Raw genomic sequence first — 20,365 nt, forward strand, 5'->3', positions numbered from 1 at the left:
TGGGGCATGCTGCCTGCAAGAGTCGTGCAGGGCCGTGCAGGGCTCGCAAAACGAAGGTGCCGAGCGCCCGTGCCTCAGTTTCCCCTACCACACCCCACTGTCCCGAGGGGGCGGGAAGGGTCCCCGCCCCGGGCCGCGGCCAGGGCTGCGTCTCCGGGTGTCCCGGCCGCCACTGCTGTCCCCCCCCGTCCCCGTGGCCGCCCGTGGGTGCGTGGGGGGGGCCGGAGCGGGTCCCCGCGGCCGCGCGCCACGTGGAGGGGGGGGGGCGAGGAGGCGGGGCCTCGACAACGGGCGTGGCTACAGCCACCCGGGAGGCGCGGCTATGGACAAGGGGCGTGGCCGGAGGCCGGAAGTGGGGGGGCGTGGCGGCGCGCGGCCGTCGCCGCGGAGGGGGGAGGGAGCCGTGGCGGCGGCGGCGGCGGCGCCCTGGTCCGGCCGGGCCCGGTCAGCCATGCGGCGACCGTAGCCATGCAGCGCGCCGAGCTGCGGGACGGGGAGGCGGCGGCGGCCGCCGCGGCCTCCTACCGGGTGCTCAGCCGCCTGCTGGGCTATGGGGCCGGGCCGGAGGCGGGCGCGGCGGGCGGCGCCGTTACCGGCGCGGCGGGCGCGGGGCCGTTGGGCCTCGGCGGCGGGCGGCTGCCGGCGGCGGCGTTGCCGGGCGGCGGAGCGCTACGGGGTCCGCGGCCGCCGCCGCAGCTGATGGTGTTCCGCAACGCGGCGGAGGGGCGGCCCGGCGAGGAGGGCGGCCCGGCGGCGGGAGGCGGCGGGGGCCCGGCGGGCGGCGGCGAGCTGCTCTGCCCGCGGCACCGCTGCGCGCTGGAGCCTAAGGCGGCGGCGCGGTGGGGGGCCGCGCCGCCGGGCGGGCTGGAGCTGCAGCTGGCGGCGCTGGGGCTGCGGCCGCCCGGGCTGGGCGCGAAGGGGCCAGCGGGCTGCCCCTGCCCCTGCCTCGGCCCGCCGCCGCCCGCCGGGCCCGCCGCCGAGGAGACCAGCGACGCGCTGCTGGTGCTGGAGGCGCTGGAGCCTGACGAGGCCGGGAGCTGCTCCGAGGAGGAGCCGGGTTCCCCCGGCCGCGGAGCCGCCCGCGTCGCCGGGAGAGGAGCCACCGGCCCCGCGCCGCCGCCCGCCGCCCCCGGGGGAGCCGGCCCCGGCGCCAGGAAGGGCTCGCTGAAGATCCGCCTCAGCCGCCTCTTCCGCACCAAGAGCTGCAGCGGCGGCTCGGCCACCGGGGACGCCGCCACCGAGGGCCGGCGCACCGGGGAGCTGCCTGCCTCGGCCGGCAGCCTGACCGACGTCTGCGCGGCCCGCGGCCGAGAGCAGGAGACGGGCAGGTACGGCGGGCAGGGGTCCCTGGGGGCTGAGCTGGGCAGGGGGGGCTGCCCGCCCGGCTGGGGGTGTCGGGGGGTGGTTTTGGGGTGGTAGGATGGGGGGGTGCGGCAAGCAGCTGCCTGCGTTGATGGCAGCCGGGAGACCTTGGGCTGGCAGTTGGACTTGATGTTCTTGGAGTTCTTTTCCAACAGTAATGATTCTGGGGGGCCGGGCATGGTGTGGTGCAGGGGGAGAAGGGGTGCCGGTGCCTGACGCCTCGCTGCAGGTGGAGGATGACTGCGAGGCACGGGTGCCATCCCGCAGATGGGCACCGTGGCTGTCCATCAGCTCCGAGCCGTGCTCAGGCCTCTTCTGAGCAGCTGCTGAGGCCTTGTCTTCCACGCAAGCATAGCTGGAGCCCAGGAGAGGCAGGTGGAGGAGAAACACGCTGCTCTGGGCCCTGTGTCTGCAAAGGGGATGGTGGAAGAAAGTCCGAGAGCAGGACTGGTGAGGCGGCGGGTGGCTCGGAGGAGCCCCTGGAGCCCCGGGATGCTGCAAGCGCCGGCCAAGCGAGGAAGTGGTGAACCCAGGAGTGGCCTCTGGTGAAACTGTGCTGAGACCCAAGGGGCTGGCGTTTCCTTTCGCCCTCCCGTGTCTCGCAGAATGATTTCCTGAGGATCGCGAGCGGCGCAGTTGGGCTCTGGCCTCAGTGGTGGTGGGTGCTGCTGCAGGGGCTCTGCTCTGCCTGTACTCTCCTGGTGCTCCGCGGCAGGACGTGGCCGGAGGAAGCATTGGCAGCCAGAGCTTGGCTGGGTTGTGTGTTAGGCTGGAGGGACAATCCCTGGGACCTATTGGTGCGGGAGCCTGTGCACCCGCCCTGTTCTGTCGGCTCTGGCACCCCTCAGCTGCTCGCCCCGCTCCAGCCTCGCGTTTCGGCAGAAGACATGAGGTGCTTGATACCAGCTGGGGAGGGTAAAAGGCTGATCTGTACCCGCTGCCCAGGCTCCGCTCGAGGTGGGCCTCCTGTGCTCCAGAAACCACTTTCTGTAGTGTTTCCAGCAGCAGAACTGAAATTCCTCATGGAAGAGGCAGGGAGGGCCTGCCCAAGGTCTGTGCAGCCAGCCCGGGAGCAGCATCAAATAATTGAATGGACTCTCGAGTATTACAGCACAGTCCTTTCCCTGCGGGGTTAATTAACCTTGTATAAGGCTTTTGGGGTGTGTTGGCTCCTCAGTGCAGCTGAAGACCTGTTGATGGGCGAGCAGGAAACTTTCTCCAGGCTTGTTCTGAAGATGCTGACCTTGGGTCAGGTGTGACCTGCAGCACTGGCTTGCGGTGACTGGGCACTTCGGGAGCCCAAAAGGCAGCCAGGCTGTAGTGGAGGCCAAAATTACCTCCCCTTTGAAGCAAAGGATGGCTTTTGAGATGGGGCAGCCTCAGCTCCCGTGTCCGGCCCTGCAGCTGGTCAGGGTGTTTGAATCTTCCCCAGAGCTCGTGTGCCTGCGAGGAGCCTCGCTTTTGCACGTGGGGTGGTGAAGCAGTTCTGTACAATGGCTTCATTCCTCACAAATGACTAAATGGGCCTCAAACGGCAGCGAGTTGCCTGTAATGACATGATGTTTTGCTAATGGGCTTGTGGTTTATTCAGTCCTCGTGCTTGACAAGAGCGGGGAGCCCTCGGGACTTCCCAGCGCTGGGGTTAGGCGGGGGAGAGTTGGCAGTTGTGTCTGGGCTGGGAGCTGAGAAGCACCGTATCGCTGCCCGGGTCTCCCCGCTGGTCAGGGGGTTTAATGGTCACTTCTCATGCAACTCCACCACGCTAACGAGGTGGTATTTTAACGAAGGTTACTTCAAGGTGCCTGATGCAGTGACTCTTGTGGTTCAGGGACGACTTGGCTGCTTCCAGTTCCACGAGTCCCCTCCTGCTGACGAGGGCTGGATTATTTGAACGATGCTTTTTGCTCCTGGTGGGGTGCGGGACAGGCGCCCTTGGTGCTGGTGTCCCTCCTGAGACTGCGCGTTGATGGGGACGATCCCTGCTGGCCCTGGGGCTCTGGCCCTGCTCTCGTCAGCGAGGACCAGTGGTTTGGGCTGCTGGGACGCCTCTCATGGGCAGGTTAGACGCAGTTTAGCTAAGCTGGGCTTGCTGGGAAGTGAATGTTTGGCCTTAGCAGGTGCTGCTTCTCTTTTCCTTTCCTCCCAGTTGCCCTGGTTCCTGAGTTTGGAGATGTGTAGCGCAGTGACTTGATTTTCTGCCAGTGTCTTTGCTAGGCTTAATGCCACGCTAGTGAATGCCCTCTGCTACTTCACACCCGTCTTCACTGGCTGGCTGGGGAGGGAAAAAAAGTTTTCCTTGGTTCTGCTAAGAGCTGGAGGTTGTTGCCTCCCAACGTGTGGCCCCCATTAATACAGGGTGGATCTGGCATTCACCGCGAGTTGCTGCTGCAGTTGCTCGTGGCTGACAAGGTGGGCTCAGAGCAACTTCTGGGTTAGTTCATGGTTCTGCTTGCTGTCGAGCTCTTGTTCCTGACTTACAAGTCTCTCTGCGGGCTGGTGGTGAAGGCTGCTCCCTTGGTCTGCGGTGAGTGCTGTCTCGTCTGGCTTTTAAACATCTGCAAGAAGCAGAATTCCTGGTGTTGGGAGTTGCTGCCCAAGCTGCCCATCGTGCTGCTGGTCCTGGAGGCAGCACGGTGCAGCTTTGCCTCCTGCCTGCAGCAGCAGTTAGGAAGGAAACCAGCCCCATTATCTAAAATCAATAGTTGGGCTTTGCTGAGCTGCAAGAGGCTAAGAAACTAAACGTGGAGATACCAATATGCAGCTTCTCACCCAGGGCCTGGGTGTTGATACTTAAAGGTTGTATTGCTGAAACTGCTCTTTTTTTGGAAGCAATTTGTGCTGCGGAGGTAATTGGAGGGAAAGGGGACAGGGTTAGGCACCGATTCCGCAGGCGGATGGGTGTGGGCATACCTGAGCTGCGGCCGGCATCTGCTGAAGATCGCTTGCCAGGTTGGTACCCAAATCTTGTAAGTTAAGCTGTATTGATGACCGTGAGTTTTTTGACACATCTGTGTGTTGTTGCATGCATAAAGTAGGATGCAGCCAGCCTGAGCGGCCGGGTAAGACTTGCCTTAGTGTTAACAGGACGGTGCCTTGGGCTGAGTAAAGGCAGCACTGTGGGAAGTGCCGGCCGCGAAGGCGGCAGCCACAGCTATTGCAGAACTGGTGGGGAACTGACCCTAAAAACCCTTAGTTGCTGGCCCTCGAGGGGTTTTCCAGTTTTGTGTGTGCATGAATCCGTGCAGAATCTGTCCACGGTGTTCCGGAACGGCGATGTCCACCTTTGGCTTCCTCCAGCTCTGCAGGGCTGTGCTGATCCGATGCAGCAGCGTTCAGGTACTGGTGACACGTAATTCCTTCTCCGGGGGTTTCAGCGTTGTTTGGAGATGGCTGCAGAACCTGAGGGCAGGAGGAGGAAGTGTGGATGTATGTTGTTTTGGTGGAGACAGAGTTGGGAAGCGGAGAATTCAGTCCATGTGAATCGTTTCTCACTCGCCCTGCTGCTGATGTGAGCTTGCTAGAAATGAGAATCTCAGAAATTGATGGCTGTAAAATGTTGGCATGAAATGTAGCTGTTTTGGTAACAGCAAAATGCCAGCAATGCTCCTTTCCGTCTGGCTTAGTGGGTGGGAACAGAGCTGTTAGTATATTATAAGGTTAGTTGATATTAGTCCAGAAGTGTAATTTTGTGTGTGCTGATAATTGGTGAATTCTTCTCCTTCGGGGAAGAAAATCCAACCCTCAAATAGGTGTGAGAGGCTTAAAAGGAAAATATTTCCAAACGTTTTAATGGGATTTTATGTATCAGGATGATGAGTGTTCTTGGTATTTTTATTTGCAGACTTACAGTATTAAATGTTTATTTGCAGCTGTGTGACCCAGTGACGTGTCTGGACACAAACAAGAGAAGCATTTGGTCTCCCTTGTGAAAAGATGAGGGTGCACCCATCTGCTCTGCACTCCCAGGGCTCTTCAGTGCAATATGAGACCGGAGCTCGGGTTTCTTCTCCCTGCAGGGTGGCTGAGCTGCATCTGCTCCGTGCAGTCCTTCCTGAGGGGAGGCAGTCCTTGCTCAGAGCTGGTTTTAGCTGAAGCTTTGTCTAGGCTTTGCGGGAGGCAGTGAGCAGAGCTGGGGTCACAAGACAGGCTTAAGGTTCAGGGTCAGCCGCTTGCTGGGAGGAGGTTGGAGGGTGAGGAAGACATCCAGAGGAACAGCGTCAGCCCTGCGACAGCCTGCTTGCAGTGGAAGGGGGGGTGTTCTTCTGCGTGGTGAGTAGAGCTGGTCTCTGAGCTCCTCTAGATCTTGGTGGTGCAGTCCCTTGCCTGGATGCAATGGGACCAGTTTCTCTGGCCAGCACGGTGAAATCGCACTATTTAACTCGGAGGAACTTTGTCTGACCCGGTACAGACCTGCAGACTGGTGGGGACTGCCCAGTGCCGGGGTGGGCGTTGCACGATGTACTGTGGGTGCTGGAAAGGCCTTTGTCAAAGCTGCGGCACACGAGCTCAGCTTTGTTCTTGTGCTCCCCTCTTAGGTGGAAGCGAGTTTCTGGCACCGGGCTGCCAGGGATGTGTTTCTCCTCTCACCTCAACCACAGATTCGAGTCCCAGGGCTGCCATATGCTGTGCCTCAGTTTACCAGCGTGTTCTCTGCCTAGATCTGGATAAAGCCCTTTAGCGTTGCAGAAGGGAAGGTGCTGGAAGGAGCAGTTTTGTGTGGGGAGAGCCCACGGCTGGCTACAGCGTTGTTATAAAACTGCTGGTTTGGAAAGCAAGCTTCATGGGAATAGCTGGTATTCCTGGGTCCTCATCAGAAGTGTGTTTTTTAGCTGTTTCCATCCATCTTGGTGGCTCCAGGTTTAGCTTGCCTACCCTTCACCTGCATTTTGAAACCCTTTGGGGAGGTGGTGTCCTCCGCACGCAGCACGAGGGCATTCGACGCGCTCGCTCTAGGCACAACCCCTAATTGCGCAGGGACCCAACCTGTTTGTCGAAGGCATTTGGCAATGCCTGATCCGGAGAAATAGCGTGACGTCTGTTGTGAAACAGCTTCTTGGCTCTGGTTACCATACCTGCTTGGGGTTTTTCTTTCCAAAGACTTTATTAATTACCTAGTTAGAGATTTGCTTAGTAGCAGGACGGAGACCTAGCTTTACAGGTTGACTGCCCTACTTAAGCCAAAGCACTGCTCTAGGAGTCGAATAAACGTGCAGCATTGAGCTGTCTCGAGCTTCTGTAAAGAATGTGAAGGCTCTCTTGGTTTGAGAGGAACAAGTGGTGCTTTCTTCTGGTGGGATGCACCAGGTCTCCCCACCTCTGCTAACGATATTTTTCTTATTTCCAATAGGAAACACAGACTAACAAGAACTCAAAGTGCCTTTTCCCCGGTTGTGTTCAGCCCCCTCTTCACAGGTAAGGATTTGAAAGATTTACAGCGTGGCGTTTCGTTTTGCTATGGAAGGAGCAGTGTGTGCTTAACGATAGATGCTGAATGTTGCTTCCATGTACAAGCTGGGATCTCTGAAGTCCCTGTATTCTGCTTGGCCTCAAACCCTGAACAAGAGGAGCTGTGGAGAACATGGCTATTGCACATCGGTATTTTGCAATTCCTCCTGTTGTAACGCAAGTTTGAGTTGTGCTCTTGGAGGTGAAGATCCTTCTTCCAGGCAGGGCTGTTTGCATCCAAGTGGTTTGGAAAATCCCCTGTAGATCGAGTGCAGCTCGGTGCTCCCCTCCTGTTTTTTTGCAAGTAGGTAAGACCAAGCCCCGCTTCCCACCTGGACCATACAGCAACGTCAGCAGCTCTGCTGCATGACATCTATGGGAATTGAAACCTCTTTTGTGGAGCACTACCAACTTCTTCTGCATGTTCCCCCCCTCCCCACGTCCTGCTGGTTTCTGACCTTCCCTTTTCTTCTGGTGGGGGGAAGTTTGCCAGCTTATAAATGGTGTGAGGGGGAAGTCCTGCTCTGCTGGCGGCTGAAAGCTGCAGCACTGAAAAGCTCCTAGTCATGGTCACGCACCTCTTGTGCTGTGGGCTCATAGTCAAAACAGTCCTTGCCACAGGGCTTGGGATTTCCTTGGGAGAATCCCATCTCAAGACTTGCGTGAGTAAGAATCTGAGGTCCCAAGCGAGTATTTATCAGCGGTGCGGGGTTTTACGTGGCTTGTTATGAAGGTTAGATTCAAAATAAATTGGTGTTGAGGATCTCATTGCAGGGCAAAGGAATCAAAATATGATCGTGTGGTGATAGCTGCGTTGGGAAAAGCCGGCGAGTAGCGCTGAAAGCCTCCTCTTGCTGCTGGCGTTTGATAGCAGAGAGCGGCTGGAGATCTCGGTGCAGGAGCTGGTGTGGGGTTTGTGTTCCTGAGTAGGGCGAAGCCCTCTTTGGAGGGCAGTGGTGAAGTCTTACTGAGAACTGGTTTAAATTTCAGCTCAGTGACCTTCAAGGCAGAGCATTCGTTTGACTTGCCTGGAACTAGCAACTGGAAGCTGCTGGTGGGCTCCTGTGGTTTGTAGCTCCTGCAGAAGTGGAGTCACTCGGGGGTAATTCAGCTGTGACGCTTCTCGTTCTCTTCTCCGTTCCCACGTGCCTTCGGCCGATGTCCTGACCGTGGGGCAGCACGCAGAGGACGTGCTCCTTGCGTGACGCCACCGGCTGTAAGCGTCACGTGCGTTTAGCAAATCAAGACTGGTGAAAGCAAAAACTGCTTCTGCTGCTTTGCCAGCTGTTACTGGGGGAAGCTGTGAGTATAAAATCTGTCATTCTGCATGCTGGTGTTCGGGGTACGTGGATGTGTGTGCAGAGCTGCTTTTCTTCAAAAGAAACTACAGAGGAGAACCTGGAGTTGGCAAGTTTTTGCTTTGAACTTGGGAAATTGATGTGATTAATTGTTAGTTTATGCTATTAACTGTTTTGAAAATTTTTGCCAGTTGGTGAAATACTGGCAGCGCCCTCGTAGGAGCTTTTCCTTTGCAGAAGATCGTTGAAGCATCCCCAAAGCGAATGTCTGGATTTTAATTGCTTTGTTGTTGACTTCTCCAGTCCTACACAGCTGAGGACTTGGTTTCTTTAATGGCTGCTCTACAGAGGATTTTCTGAGACTGGCACCACCAAAGTGGGACGGAATTCAAATGTCTGGCCCAACTTGCATGGTTTTCTTGGTGATTTGCTTTCAGGTTAGTATGTGGGGCGAGCGAAGGTGTTTGGGAAGGCTGTCCTCACCTTTCCTGACCTCTCCTCGGGCACCTTTCGGAAGCGCTGGCTCCGTAAGTGTGCCGCAGCCTGCCATTGCAGCTCCTGCTGCATCGGGAAAGCTTCGCAAGCTGAGTTACTGCAACCTCTCCTAGTCTGGTTGTCTTTTGGTTTTGTTTGCGACGGGACGAATGCAGTCCAACCTACAGGGCCACTTCATTTTCAGGGTGTGGAAACGAAAGAGTGGCTGTGTGCATGCGTGTGCGCTCACACCCATAAGTCCCCCAGGGAGGAGGTACCTCGGATAATAACCAACCCTAAGCACTCCTCTTAACATGGCTTATGAATAGATAGGACTTAGAAAAGCAGAAGGAAGCTGAGTCAATATTGTCCTGTGTAATGCCTGGTAAATACATTGTCAGGTACCTACCCAGAGGTGAGTGATGCTGTGGACGGTATCTGGAGCAGAAGTGGAGTTCCCTGCCCACAGGAATTGAAATCCAAGGCAGCCAGATTTCGTTGTCCTTGAGACCATGGTTCAGGTGTTCAGGATGATTTGGTTTATGTTGGTGGTTCATCAGAGCCTGGTTAGACTGATTTTTTTTTTTTAATTGGTAAAAAAAAAAAGCCTTGGCTGTGGTAACACCACTTGAGGTCTCTCTTTGGGATTTAGGTGCTTTCCTTTTGGCTCTGTATCAGTCCGATACTGAGGCTGATGCTTTGACATCGGTTTGATGGCTTCATTTCCTTCCCATGATTTTAGACTAACTTTAAGCTTTTCTGGTTTTAAGTTAGACATCTTAGTTTGTGTCATTATTTTCTCCGAGCAGTATCCTGGATCCAGAGCGTTTAGGCTTTAGTGAATTCCAACTATTTAATATAAAACCCTGTCCATCTCCCTTATATTAATTTTAAGAGCTGGTACCCTCATGGCCTGTAGGGTAAAAGGTATTTCTGTGTGATCATCTAAGGCTTTGGTGGGCAAACTCAGACTGGCATGAACAGGAGCGTTATCTCAGAGTCCGGCGCCAGCGGGTGCCGCGCAGACCTGTGAAACCATTTCCCAGGACTATACGAAGTGCCAGCGCTGTGCACCGTTGAGCTCTGCTTGATATGTGAACTCGGTGCTGAAGAGGTCTCGCGGTGCCTTCCTCATCGCGTCCTCCGGGTGCTGGACTCAGGCGGGGTTCAGGCACGCGTACCAGTGTCGTTCGCTTCCGCCTGACCTTCGGGCTGCGGTAGCAGACCTGATCAATGTCTCAAAAGCGGTGCAGCAGGGAAACTCCATTTGAAAACAGCTAATGAGATGATCTTCCAAACCTTGCAGAGGTTACTGCCCCTTCCTCTCTCCCCCTGCCTCCCCGCGCTCAGCCTCTGCATGCCCCAGGGAAGGTGCAATACTAACAGTCTTGCTCCACCAACCTTCAGGTGAAACAGTGTCACTAGTGGACGTGGACATCTCTCAGCGAGGACTGACCTCCCCTCACCCTCCGACTCCACCACCTCCACCACGAAGAAGCCTCAGCCTGCTAGGTACTGTCCTGGAGAGCATCCTTTGCCGCGCGTCCCTGCGGGAGCGTAGGAGCTGCCCGTCCGCCCTTGCGGGGACGGAGGAGGAATGTCCCAAGGGTCCCCGGCAGCGGGCTCGCTGCCCGCTCATCTGACCCCGTAGCATGCCCGCTCGCCCTTCCCCGGCAGAGGATTCCTTGCTGTTCCTTGAAGGCTTCAGTGCTTCTCTTAAACCAGCCAGGAGGGGAGGGCGGTGGTGGAGCAGTGTGAGGCGGGACGTAATGTCCTGGTTTCATAGCGTTTCTGCTGCTTTTGGAAGCTTCTCCCCTTGCTACCCATCGCTCAGCGAGGCCGGTTCCCTTCTGTGCTCTCTGGTCGGTGGAAGTGGAGGCTCCTCGAGAGGCTGGTGCACCAGGAGCCTGGCTTAATTGCTCCTCTGGAGGAGGCCCCTCTGAGCAGGAGCAGCTTAGGACAGGTAAAGTCAGCCTTAGTGAGCAGCACCTTAAACCGCATACCCCGTGTGCCGGGGCAGCGTCGGTGCTGTGAAATCTCCTGTAAACGCCTGTCTTGTGCCGCAAGCTGCGTGCGAGGAGCTAGCCGGGCTGGAACACGGGCTCCTTCGCTCCGGGAGGGCGTGCGAGTGTGCGCGAGGCTCCGAGCTGGCGTGAAGTGGCAGCAGCCACCCGCGCTCAGAAGCACGAGGAAGATGGTGAGCTGCCGCCGGCGGGCAGCTCCATCTTCGCTTCTCCAGGCAGCGCCGAGTGCCGTTTGCTCGGGCTGTGTTCTCAGGTGCTCGGCAGTGCAGAGCTCGCTTTCCTGTTTTCTGAATCTCTCTTGCCTCTGTTCTCTCCTAGATGATATCAGTGGGACGCTGCCTACATCTGTCCTAGTGGGTCCGATGGGCTCCTCCCTGCAGTCTTTCCCTCTGCCTCCGCCTCCTCCGCCCCACGCCCCAGGTCAGCTTAGCTTTAGCGGCAAGGCTCTGGCTTTCCCTTCAAGGGATCTGGACTTTGGGGGTGTTTGGTAAACTTTAAGGCTGCACTTCAAGCTTTAACAGCAACGGTGCTGCCTGCGTTGCCGCTCAGGGTCACGCAGTCCTACGCTGCTGAGTGCTCGGGCGCTGTTGTGTCAAGGCTCTGGTTTCCGTGCGGTGTGGCTCGCATCTCCCGTTTCCTCTGGTTTCCCTTGGGTTCAGCAGAAGCGCAGCCCACCCCCACTTGTGCTGCGTCAGGTAATGTGTTAGCGAGCGTCGGCAGTGTCGGAAAAGAGCCGTGGGAGCAGGGGTCAGTGCAGGAGCCCCAGCTTTGACAGCCAGCCTGGGGTGCGGTCCAGCTGAACAGCACACGAGGATGTTTCCTGTGCATCTACCCTTTTGCTCTTGGTTTCCTTCAGGACCCAGAGGGCTTTAACTGCCCCTTTTTCAGGATGCGTGTTCATTCATTCCAGTCTGTGCTGCCTGGCACTTCCCTGCCTTCCCTCCGAGCTGGCATAAGGAAATAGAAGGTGAAGGCACTGAGTTAGTCACCTTGGAAAAGCCAGGTAGTGACTCCGGCCGTGTCCTTCCCAAGGAGGTTGTCCTTCCATCGGTCAGCCCAGCTTCCTCCTCCACGCTGCAGCTCTGCCCCACCTGCCCTGCCCTCCAGAGCCGTACAGGGGGACGGGGCAGCTCGTCCTTGGGGTGGGCTCCCCGCGGGTGACCGTGGCCCGGGCTGTCTCTCCCTCTGCAGACGCCTTCCCACGGATTGTCCCGCTGAGGCCGATGGAGGCGATGCCCGGCCAGCCCGCCCCACACCTGCAGTGTCCGCTCTACCGCCCGGACTCCAGCAGCTTCGCAGCCAGCTTGCGAGAGCTGGAGAAGGTAACGGTAACGTGGCGGGGGTGACGGTGGCAGCCAGAAGGAAAAGACTCTAGGCTCCGGTTTTGGGGACTGATCATCCCTTTTGCAGACTTAGGAGCGTAAGATTAGGATAGGACTGAAAAAAACGCAGCAAACCTCCTGCCTTTCTCCCAGTGAGGTCTTTGAATCTAGAAAAGCATTTTGTTGTGCGTGGAAGGGGTGTCGTAGTCTCATCTGTCCTTTCACCGCTTGTGGGTCGTAAGGGATGTGATGGTGCGCTTTCATCCAGGAGCAGCGAGTCCCAACCGTCCATGCTCCTGGGTGGATACAACTGGGCACTTCCATTTTGGCGTTTAAAGGGGATTAACAGGAAGAGAAAATTGTATTGTGTTTGGTTGCTGATAAAATCTTTCTTGCTGGTATCTGCTGATGTCCTGTCTGCCTCTTTTCCTAGTGCGGGTGGTACTGGGGACCGATGAACTGGGAGGACGCAGAGATGAAGCTGAAGGGCAAGCCGGACGGGTCCTTTCTGGTTCGAGACAGTTCTGACCCCCGTTACATCCTGAGCCTCAGCTTTCGGTCGCAGGGCATCACCCATCACACCAGGATGGAGCACTACAGAGGTAAGAGCCACGGGCAGGTCTAGGGGTGCCGCTGCCAGCGGAGGCCTGTGGCTGGGGACCGGTCTGATTGCAAGGTCCCAGAGCAGTGCTCTGGGCACCGAGCTGGCAGAGGAGGGGGAGCAGCAGCAATGCAAGTTCTGCAAGAGGCCTTAGAAGCTGCATTTGACTTTGCTTCTTGTGCCTCAAGCAACAGCTCTCCTTATAACTGTGAGAAATTGGGGAATACGGGAGTCTTGTGTATGTGCCTGTCCTCAGGCCTCGCTTTGCAAAACTGGACTCAAAGAAAATGGTGATGGCAAGGTCTTTGGGATCCCGCGTCGCTGAGACGCGATGTACAGCAAGAGCCATCATTCGTAGCTCTCGGTGCTTCCCGAAATGAAGCTTGTTTCACTGTGAAATGAGAGGTGATCTCTTGATGTTGTGGCTTGTCACCTTGCTTTGTTCTCCCCTGTCCAAGGGATGCTCGGCGGTGGTACCAGCTGCAGTCGGTTCCAGGCTGAGGTTTTAGCTCCACCCTGGTGGGTTTTTATTCCGAGAACTCTTGGCACGCTGTCCGTGCCCTTTCTTCCTGCTACGCTCCCCTCCTGCGTGGGCTGCTTCTCACCTCGCCCGCACGCTTTGCCTGCTCACCTCTGTGTGTGGTTTTCTGTATTGAAGCCTTGTGCACACAGCTGTCCTCGGGCCAGCAAAATGCCCGAGGGGCTCGATGCACGAGGGGAAGCTGCCCTGTAACCAGTGGGCAAGCTTTAATAACAGCTGCCTACAGAGCCTTGTCATTAAATGTGCCTGCAAATAATGGGTTCAGAGGCTTCCCAGACAACCTGCTGGAGAAAACAGTGGTTTGCAACCTTTCAGAGCAAAGCTCATCTTTTTCTCCTGTTTGCCCTTGCCCCAGGGATGCTGCTGTTGTCTTCCAAATGGTTGGACTCGATCTTAAAGGTCTTTTCCAACCTAAAGGATCCTATGATTCTGTAATTCCTCCACTTCTACTCGCGTTGCAGGTGCAGAGCTAAGAAACCTGGCAGCACTTCTGGTCTTGAGCCCTGCTAATGGAAAGTTGCTCCAGCGTCAATTCTAGCCCGTCTAGAGCCAGTTCCCCTGTCCCTGACCGTTGCGTAAGAAGGAAGGATTTTCATCACCCTGTCCTTACAGAAATTACTGAAGCTCTTGCAGCCGGAGATGTGAGGCTGCCTGTACAGTGGGTACTTCTTCATAATTGAGCTTTGGAGCAAACTTCTCTTGCTGCTGGTCTGGTTTCTTATTTTGAGGCCAGGATACATTTGTTCTTGGAGCTTCCTTAGCCAGATGTCCTTCCTTTTCCTCAAGCTGTCCTTCTTGCTGCACGGATTGAAGGCTGGTGCTGCCACCTTCCCTAGAGCAGCCCTCCCAGCCGTGGCACCGCATCAAGGATTTCATTTTTGGGTGCAGCGCTTCGGTCTGCGTCGGCAGCCCTGTGCTCCCCCCAGGACTGGCTGCCTCGTGCTGACTGTGCTGCGGCAGCGTGGAAAACTGCAGAGCTGAGCACTTTGATAAACCAATGAAGATGACAAATGGTGAGGCTGGGGGAATGGTAGAGAGATAAATGCTTGACCTTCAGGTTTCGGGTAGATGAGAGGAAGAAACCAGAATTTTTGTGGCTTTTTTGGTGAGCTGAGTAGGCGGGCTGGGGAGGCTGGTGTTTGTGCTTCGTCCTTTGCATCTACTGGTCACTTTTAAGAGCTCATTCAGATCTCAGGTTCCCAAGAGGAATTACTCATTTTTGTGCTTACTGACATGTCTAGCAGATGCTAACCTAGATTATTGCTCCCAAACTGGTCTGTGGCAGGGGCGAGAGGCATCTTTTCCCAATAAAGCTTACCAGATCTAGCTGTGGGGAGAGGAGATGATGTTTTAAATTTTCTGGGCTCTATACAGCCCCTGTATTGCTGGTTGCCACCCTCCCTGTAGAAAGCTGTAAGTGCAGGACATCCTACAGAGGTTCTTCCGCTAGTTTTTCTGTAGCAGGTTGGTGCTGTGGAGCTTGTGATGATGCTGGGGGAGCTGCTCTTCCAAAAAGTCCCTGGGCTGAAGTACATGTTGGGTACCTCTGATTTGGCTACATGGTCTCCTTAGCACGAGGAGGAGGTGTAGCCAAACTCATAATTCACGTGGATGCAGGGTGTTTTCAAAGTCTCTCGGCTGCCTTTCTGGCTCTGGGTTACAGTGCTTGTGCAGATGAGTGGTGTCACACACCTCCTGCCAGAATCTGGCCCCGCCGCAGGCGTGAGCCTGGCCTCCATCCTAAACTGCGCCCTTCTTTGCCCGTTTTGCTGCTCCTGGTGAAGCTCTGCTCTGTGGTGGCTCTTGCTGGAGCACTGACAAATCTGCAGGTGGAAAGGGAGGTGCATGGGGGGATGCAGGCAGCATTTTGGTGAGTAAGGGGGGTGAGCAGGGCTGCGTTCTGGTGCGAGGAGGGGGGTGTCTGGTCGCAGCACAAAGATCGTGAGACTGGTCTGGCTGGAGGCTTCAACTAACCTAATTAGAGATCTGTAAACATGTTAGAGGGCCTGCTTGCCCTGTGTTGCCCATCTTCAGTTTCCTTGTTTGCCACTCGAGCTCAATGCATGCGTCGTGTCGGATAGCGGTATGGGGGGACCGTGTCGGTGCATCTCGACCCTGGTTCTAGCTTGCCAGTAAGTTGAATTCAGGCGTTTGAAGCAGCTGGCTAGAACACGGAGCTGTTCCTGTGCCTGCTCTAAGTGATCCTTGACAGCCGTAGGGCTGGCGGAAGAGGACTTCAGCACCTGGATTGCTGTTTTTACACACCTCTACGTGTGGCCTTAACCGCTCAGATGCGCTAGCTTTCTCTGGGAGTGCTGCTGCTGAGATACCCCTGCTCCTCTGCACTCTCTGCTAATGCTCTGTGTGTTCTGATAGTTTTAAGTTTTAGACCTAGCAGTCATTGCAGGCTGTTTACAAGCTCAGGCAAGCATGACTTGTGGCCATGCTTGGGTTACAGTGGTCACTCTGTTAACGTCTTTCTGCGTATCCTCAGCTCTTGGAGAGCACTGGTTCCAGTAGAACAGCATCCTTGCAAGCTGGTGCCACTGGTGTTTCTTCTTAGTGCCCTGCCTCATCCTACTCTGAAGTAGTCAGCCTGGGGCATTCACTTGGTCTTTGAGAACATCAGGCTCATGACTAAATGTCTCCTCTTGCCACCAGTGCTCCTATAACTTGACACTTTCTGTTCTCTTGGAAGGGACCTTCAGCCTGTGGTGCCATCCCAAGTTTGAAGACCGCTGCCAGTCTGTGGTGGAGTTCATAAAGAGAGCAATCATGCACTCCAAAAATGGGAAGTTTCTCTACTTCCTCCGATCCAGGGTTCCAGGTGAGTCTCCCACTCTGAGTCCTGGGGGATGTTTTGCTCTGATCAGCTGCTGGTCTGTCCTATAGAGACAGTTTAATGTGGCTTTGGTCTGCTGTGCTCTGTGCGCTGGTCTGCACCCTTGCCCACTGGCTTCTCAGAAGGATCCTGAGGAGCAGGTCTCTCTCGGCGGCTGTACCACTTACTCATGGTGGTAAGGAGATTTCCCAAACCTTTCTTTCCAGGAGTATGGAAACATGATACCATCTCACACTGACAAATGGAGCTGAAGACTGGAGAGCTACTCCCTCAACAAGCAATTATTTGGCTACTAAAACTCTGCTTTCTTCCCTCCCCCAGTCTCAGTACTGCTGTTCTTACGAATCACTGCATGCTTTGTAGTTTCCCAGTTCTCCCTTAGCTGAGACCCACCTGGGGCTGTTGAGGGGAAAGACATGAAGCTGAGTGTGTGGGAGCGTTTCCAAGTGTGAGCTCAAAGTGAGCCTCAAGAGATAAATACTGTAGATTCAGAGTCCCTGGGGGGGACCGTGATGCCAGAGCCCATCAACAGGCAGGTGCTTGCAAGCAAGGAGGGAGTGTTAGGGAAGCTTTGTTGAAGCGTGTTTGATGGCATGCTGTTGGGATTGCAGAGTGCTTTTTTCCCCATCCATCAAACTCTGGTTCCTTAAATGGGCTCACACCTCCCTCCTGCTAAATCTGGGCAGGCAACTGGACCAGTATCTTCTGTATCTATATTTTTTCTGTTTTTGCTAGTCTGTCCTAGTGTACCAGAGAGCTAGCCAAAAAATCCAACGTGAAAGGAAGGGAAGAGTCTGCCAAATAGGCAAATTTGCCCCTTACTTGCAAGAGAGCGACAGTGGGGGACAGAATCTGGAGGGAGAGTGAGCGGTGATGCAGAGAAGGGCAGGACTGAGTGTGACGATTGCTTTGCTAAATCTGCAAGTGAAATTATAGTAAATTAGTGTCTTTTCCGTATTGCCATCATGCCTGCAGGCCCTGGTGACAGCCACATGGCACCGTGGCATGGAGAGGGTTCGGCCCAAAGAGTTTCTGGTCTAGAAGAGCCTGGAGGGGAGGCGGGGTGGGATGTTCCCTCTTCAGGGATCCTGGCAGCACTGGAGTCCCAGCCCAGAGCTGGTCAGTGTTGCCCTCTGCTGCAGACACTGCCAGTAACTGGGAGGCTGATTTATAACGTGGCCATGCCTTGGGGAGGAGAGGGATGTAAAGCTGGTTTTGCAATGTACCCTGCCTTCAAAAAATCCTCTCAACTTAAAGACGCTTTACCTTCCTGATCCTGAGATCTCTTCCCCCTGAGAAGAGGGCTTTGAGGGCTTAGGACTACAGGCAAATACCTTAAGAAAGGACTTGCTTTAGAAAAATACCATCCAAAAATAAAATTTACCCCCCCAAACACTGCTGTGCACCTGCTGAGGAGTCCTTTGCTGCCTGATCCCCCCTCTGAGCTGCCAGCCAGATGTCCTGCACCTCTCCATCTGGGTGCAGCGTTGGACCCGGGTGCTTCTTGGAGCCGCTGCGCCTCAATCCTTGAAAAACAAAGTTGCACTGATGCCTGATTTTTTTTTTTTATTTTTTTTTTTAGTGGGAGAATATTTAGGATCTGCATCTCCCCAGTGTGCTCGTTAGTGCTGTTCTCCTGCTGAAATGCTAACTGCTGCTCAGAGGAGGGGGCTGTTTCCAGCTCGCATCTGGCTCCTGGCAGCGAGGCATGTGGCTAGCGCAGCGTGCGGAGCTCGTGCTGCGTCCCTGTAGTCGCTGGCTGAGCTCCCAGAGGCTAATTCCTTTTTGGTAGGAGAAGGAGGTGGGGGAAGAATCCAGCCTTCAATTGATTGCTGTTCTTTGCTTTCTCAAAAGCTGGCTCACAGCTTCCTGAGCTGCCTGGAGCAGTTTTGAGCCCATCTTAGTGTGAAGAGCTTTCCCTTTTTTCCTTTCTCTCCTTTGCCCTCTGAGACAAGCCAGCAGGAGGGGGTTAGAGTGTAACTAGCTTTGAATCCTTCTGTAAAGACAGATAAAACCTTGTGCTGCGAGTGAACCCAGCTCGCAAAGATCCTTCCTGGTGCTCCTGCCGACCTTTTGGTTCTGTGGGCTCGATTGTTGCTCTTAACTTTGGGGGAGGAGGAGGTTGTGGGGTGGCTGGATGCAAAGCGCTTTCAGCCCTGCGAGGCTGCTCCCTGCGTGGGGAGCTGGCTCGAGCGAAGCTGCTGCCGCCTCTGCCTTTGTGCCCAGCCTCGTGACCCCAAGAATGAGCAGCTCTGGCGCAGCTTGAGCTGACCAAATCCCCCGGCTTTTTAATGCCTCGCTAGAACTACCCAAAGGGTTATGCTGAGAAAAGCCTACGTGCCGGTCATGCTGCCAGCCTTCTGCTTTGGCTTTCTTCCGCGTCCTCTCAAACCCTGTTGCTTCTCAGTGTAAAGCGATGCTTCATCTACTAGTCCTGGGAGAGGGGGTGGTTAGGAGCTTGCGGTGTCCCAGGGTCTGCTTCTCCACAGCGGCCCCATCACATCAGAACTGTTGTCGCCTTGTTAGGAAGGCTGGAGATAATTTGCAGCCGGAAGGGTATCGCCTCTGGGAGGTTTGGCTACCCAGTCCCAAGCCGCTCTGAAGGAGTGGGCTCCTGGGGGGATCTGCTGTCGGACACAGCCTTGTGGAGAGCTCCGGTTCCCAAGAGCCAGCTTCTCCTTTCTGAAATGGTAGCGGTTCCTTTCTAATATAACACTTGTCTCCAATATTGCTTTTTTTTTTCCCAAAGGTCTCCCTCCAACACCTGTCCAGCTCCTGTATCCAGTCTCCAGGTTCAGCAATGTCAAATCCCTTCAGCACCTTTGCCGCTTTCGGATCAGGCAGTTGGTCCGAATAGATCACATCCCCGAGCTCCCGCTGCCCAAGTAAGTCTTGAAGACTCGTCCCCAGGCCAGTCCCTCTGGTTTCCTCCTTGACCCTCGCCGCAGCCGCCACGAGGAGGTGTCTGTATCTGCAGCAAGGGCTCTGGGAGCGTGTAGTTGACTTCTTCAGCCTTGGGACAGGAAGCTAAATGTCCAGTGGTGTGTAGGGATGCATGTGGGAGTGGTGACCAGCTCAGGAGTGGGGTGTTATCTGCCAGTGCCACGGCCTCGGGGTACAGGCTGCTGTTCCTGCTGGAGGTGACCGTGCTGGGTGGATTGGGGGAGAGGTTCTGGTTATCCTTTGTGGAGCTTGGCGTGCTTGTGGCTCAGGGTTAAAGCTTCTGCCCGTACCTTCCCCAGGCCGCTGATCTCCTACATCCGCAAGTTCTACTACTACGACCCGCAGGAGGAGGTGTATCTGTCGCTGAAGGAAGCTCAGCTCATCTCCAAACAGAAGCAGGAGACCGAATCCTCCACGTAGCGAGGCTGCTTCGCCCATCTTGCTGCTGTCACTGATGGTACGTGTGTGCTGCTGGTCTGTGCACCGCCCTGTGGGGTCAAGCGTAAATTGCTCTGTTCCCTCTGACTGCAAAAAAACCAACCAAAACTCTCCCAAAGAAGTTGTAGCTGTGCACTCCATGGTCTTTTACCATTGCCCAGCTTTCCTTGGGGAGGGGAATGAGGCTTCTGCTGCTTTCTGGTGCGTATTTGCGCCCACACGAGCCTGTGCTCGCTCTTGTGCCAAACCGGCTGCGGTCTGGGGCGAATCCTGCCACGTCAAGCGGGCTGTTCGATCCCTCTCCCTTCTCTCTTCCCCACTAGGAATTTGATTGTTGCCATCCTGTAGCCCGAGTCAGGCTGTGGTGGGAAGGAGGCACGCGACGGTGAAGCCTGCTTCTGTGGTGCCGCTTCTGCTCTCCAGCTCTTTCATACAGAGAAGAGAGTTCAAGACTCCTAAGAAGCACAGCAGAACGGGAACAAGAGCCTTGGCTCCTGGATGAGGGAGAGGGGTCTCGGAGACAGCCGAGCCCAGCTCGCGGACTCCTTGCAGAACAAAGAATGTCATGGCACTATTTACAATTTTTTGAAAGTTTTTATTTTTGATGTTTGGTTTTGGTTTTTTTTTTTTATTTTCAGCATGAGAAATACTGTCTTATGATCAGCTGAATTTTATTATCCTCCCTTGGAAACTTCAAGGTGGGGAGAGACAGAGAAGGGGACTCTCTAGGAAGATCATCTGCTCCAGGCATTATGGCAAGACTCTTCTTTGGCCCTTGCCGGGAGGGGATGCAGCCGGAGAGCTGCTCGGAGGCAGACTGCACCAGAATCACACGCAGCTACGTGGAACGACCTCTGGGGAGCGTGGAGCTCTGGACAGCGGGCAGCTGCACAGCTCCCCTGCTTTCTAGGATTTGGGAAAAGAGGACCAAACCTAGTCTTGGGCAGCGGAGCTTTGCAACTGGATTTGCAGGGTGGTCCTATATGCTTTTAAGTCAGGTCCAAGGAAGGAAGAACACGTGAGCCGTTGGGATGTCCTGGAGCCTTCTGCCAAAGGGAATGGTTGCTGCTGCACT

General features: G+C 55.5%; 1 protein-coding gene across 1 annotated transcript; it reads left to right on the forward strand.

Annotated features, from left to right (window-relative positions):
- Positions 1-468: 468 nt before the first annotated feature.
- SOCS7 (suppressor of cytokine signaling 7) lies at positions 469-19,272 on the forward strand (the record flags this gene model as incomplete). Its single annotated transcript, XM_082010784.1, has 9 exons — positions 469-1,328; positions 6,710-6,774; positions 9,987-10,091; positions 10,922-11,023; positions 11,795-11,925; positions 12,359-12,527; positions 15,766-15,894; positions 18,659-18,794; positions 19,152-19,272. 9 exons carry the CDS (start codon positions 469-471, stop codon positions 19,270-19,272), a joined length of 1,818 nt encoding a protein of 605 aa, XP_081866910.1.
- Between the last annotated feature and the right edge of the window lie 1,093 nt (positions 19,273-20,365).

The sequence above is a fragment of the Phaethon aethereus genome (assembly GCF_964289735.1).
Source record: "Phaethon aethereus genome assembly, chromosome: 25".
NCBI lineage: Eukaryota > Metazoa > Chordata > Aves > Phaethontiformes > Phaethontidae > Phaethon > Phaethon aethereus.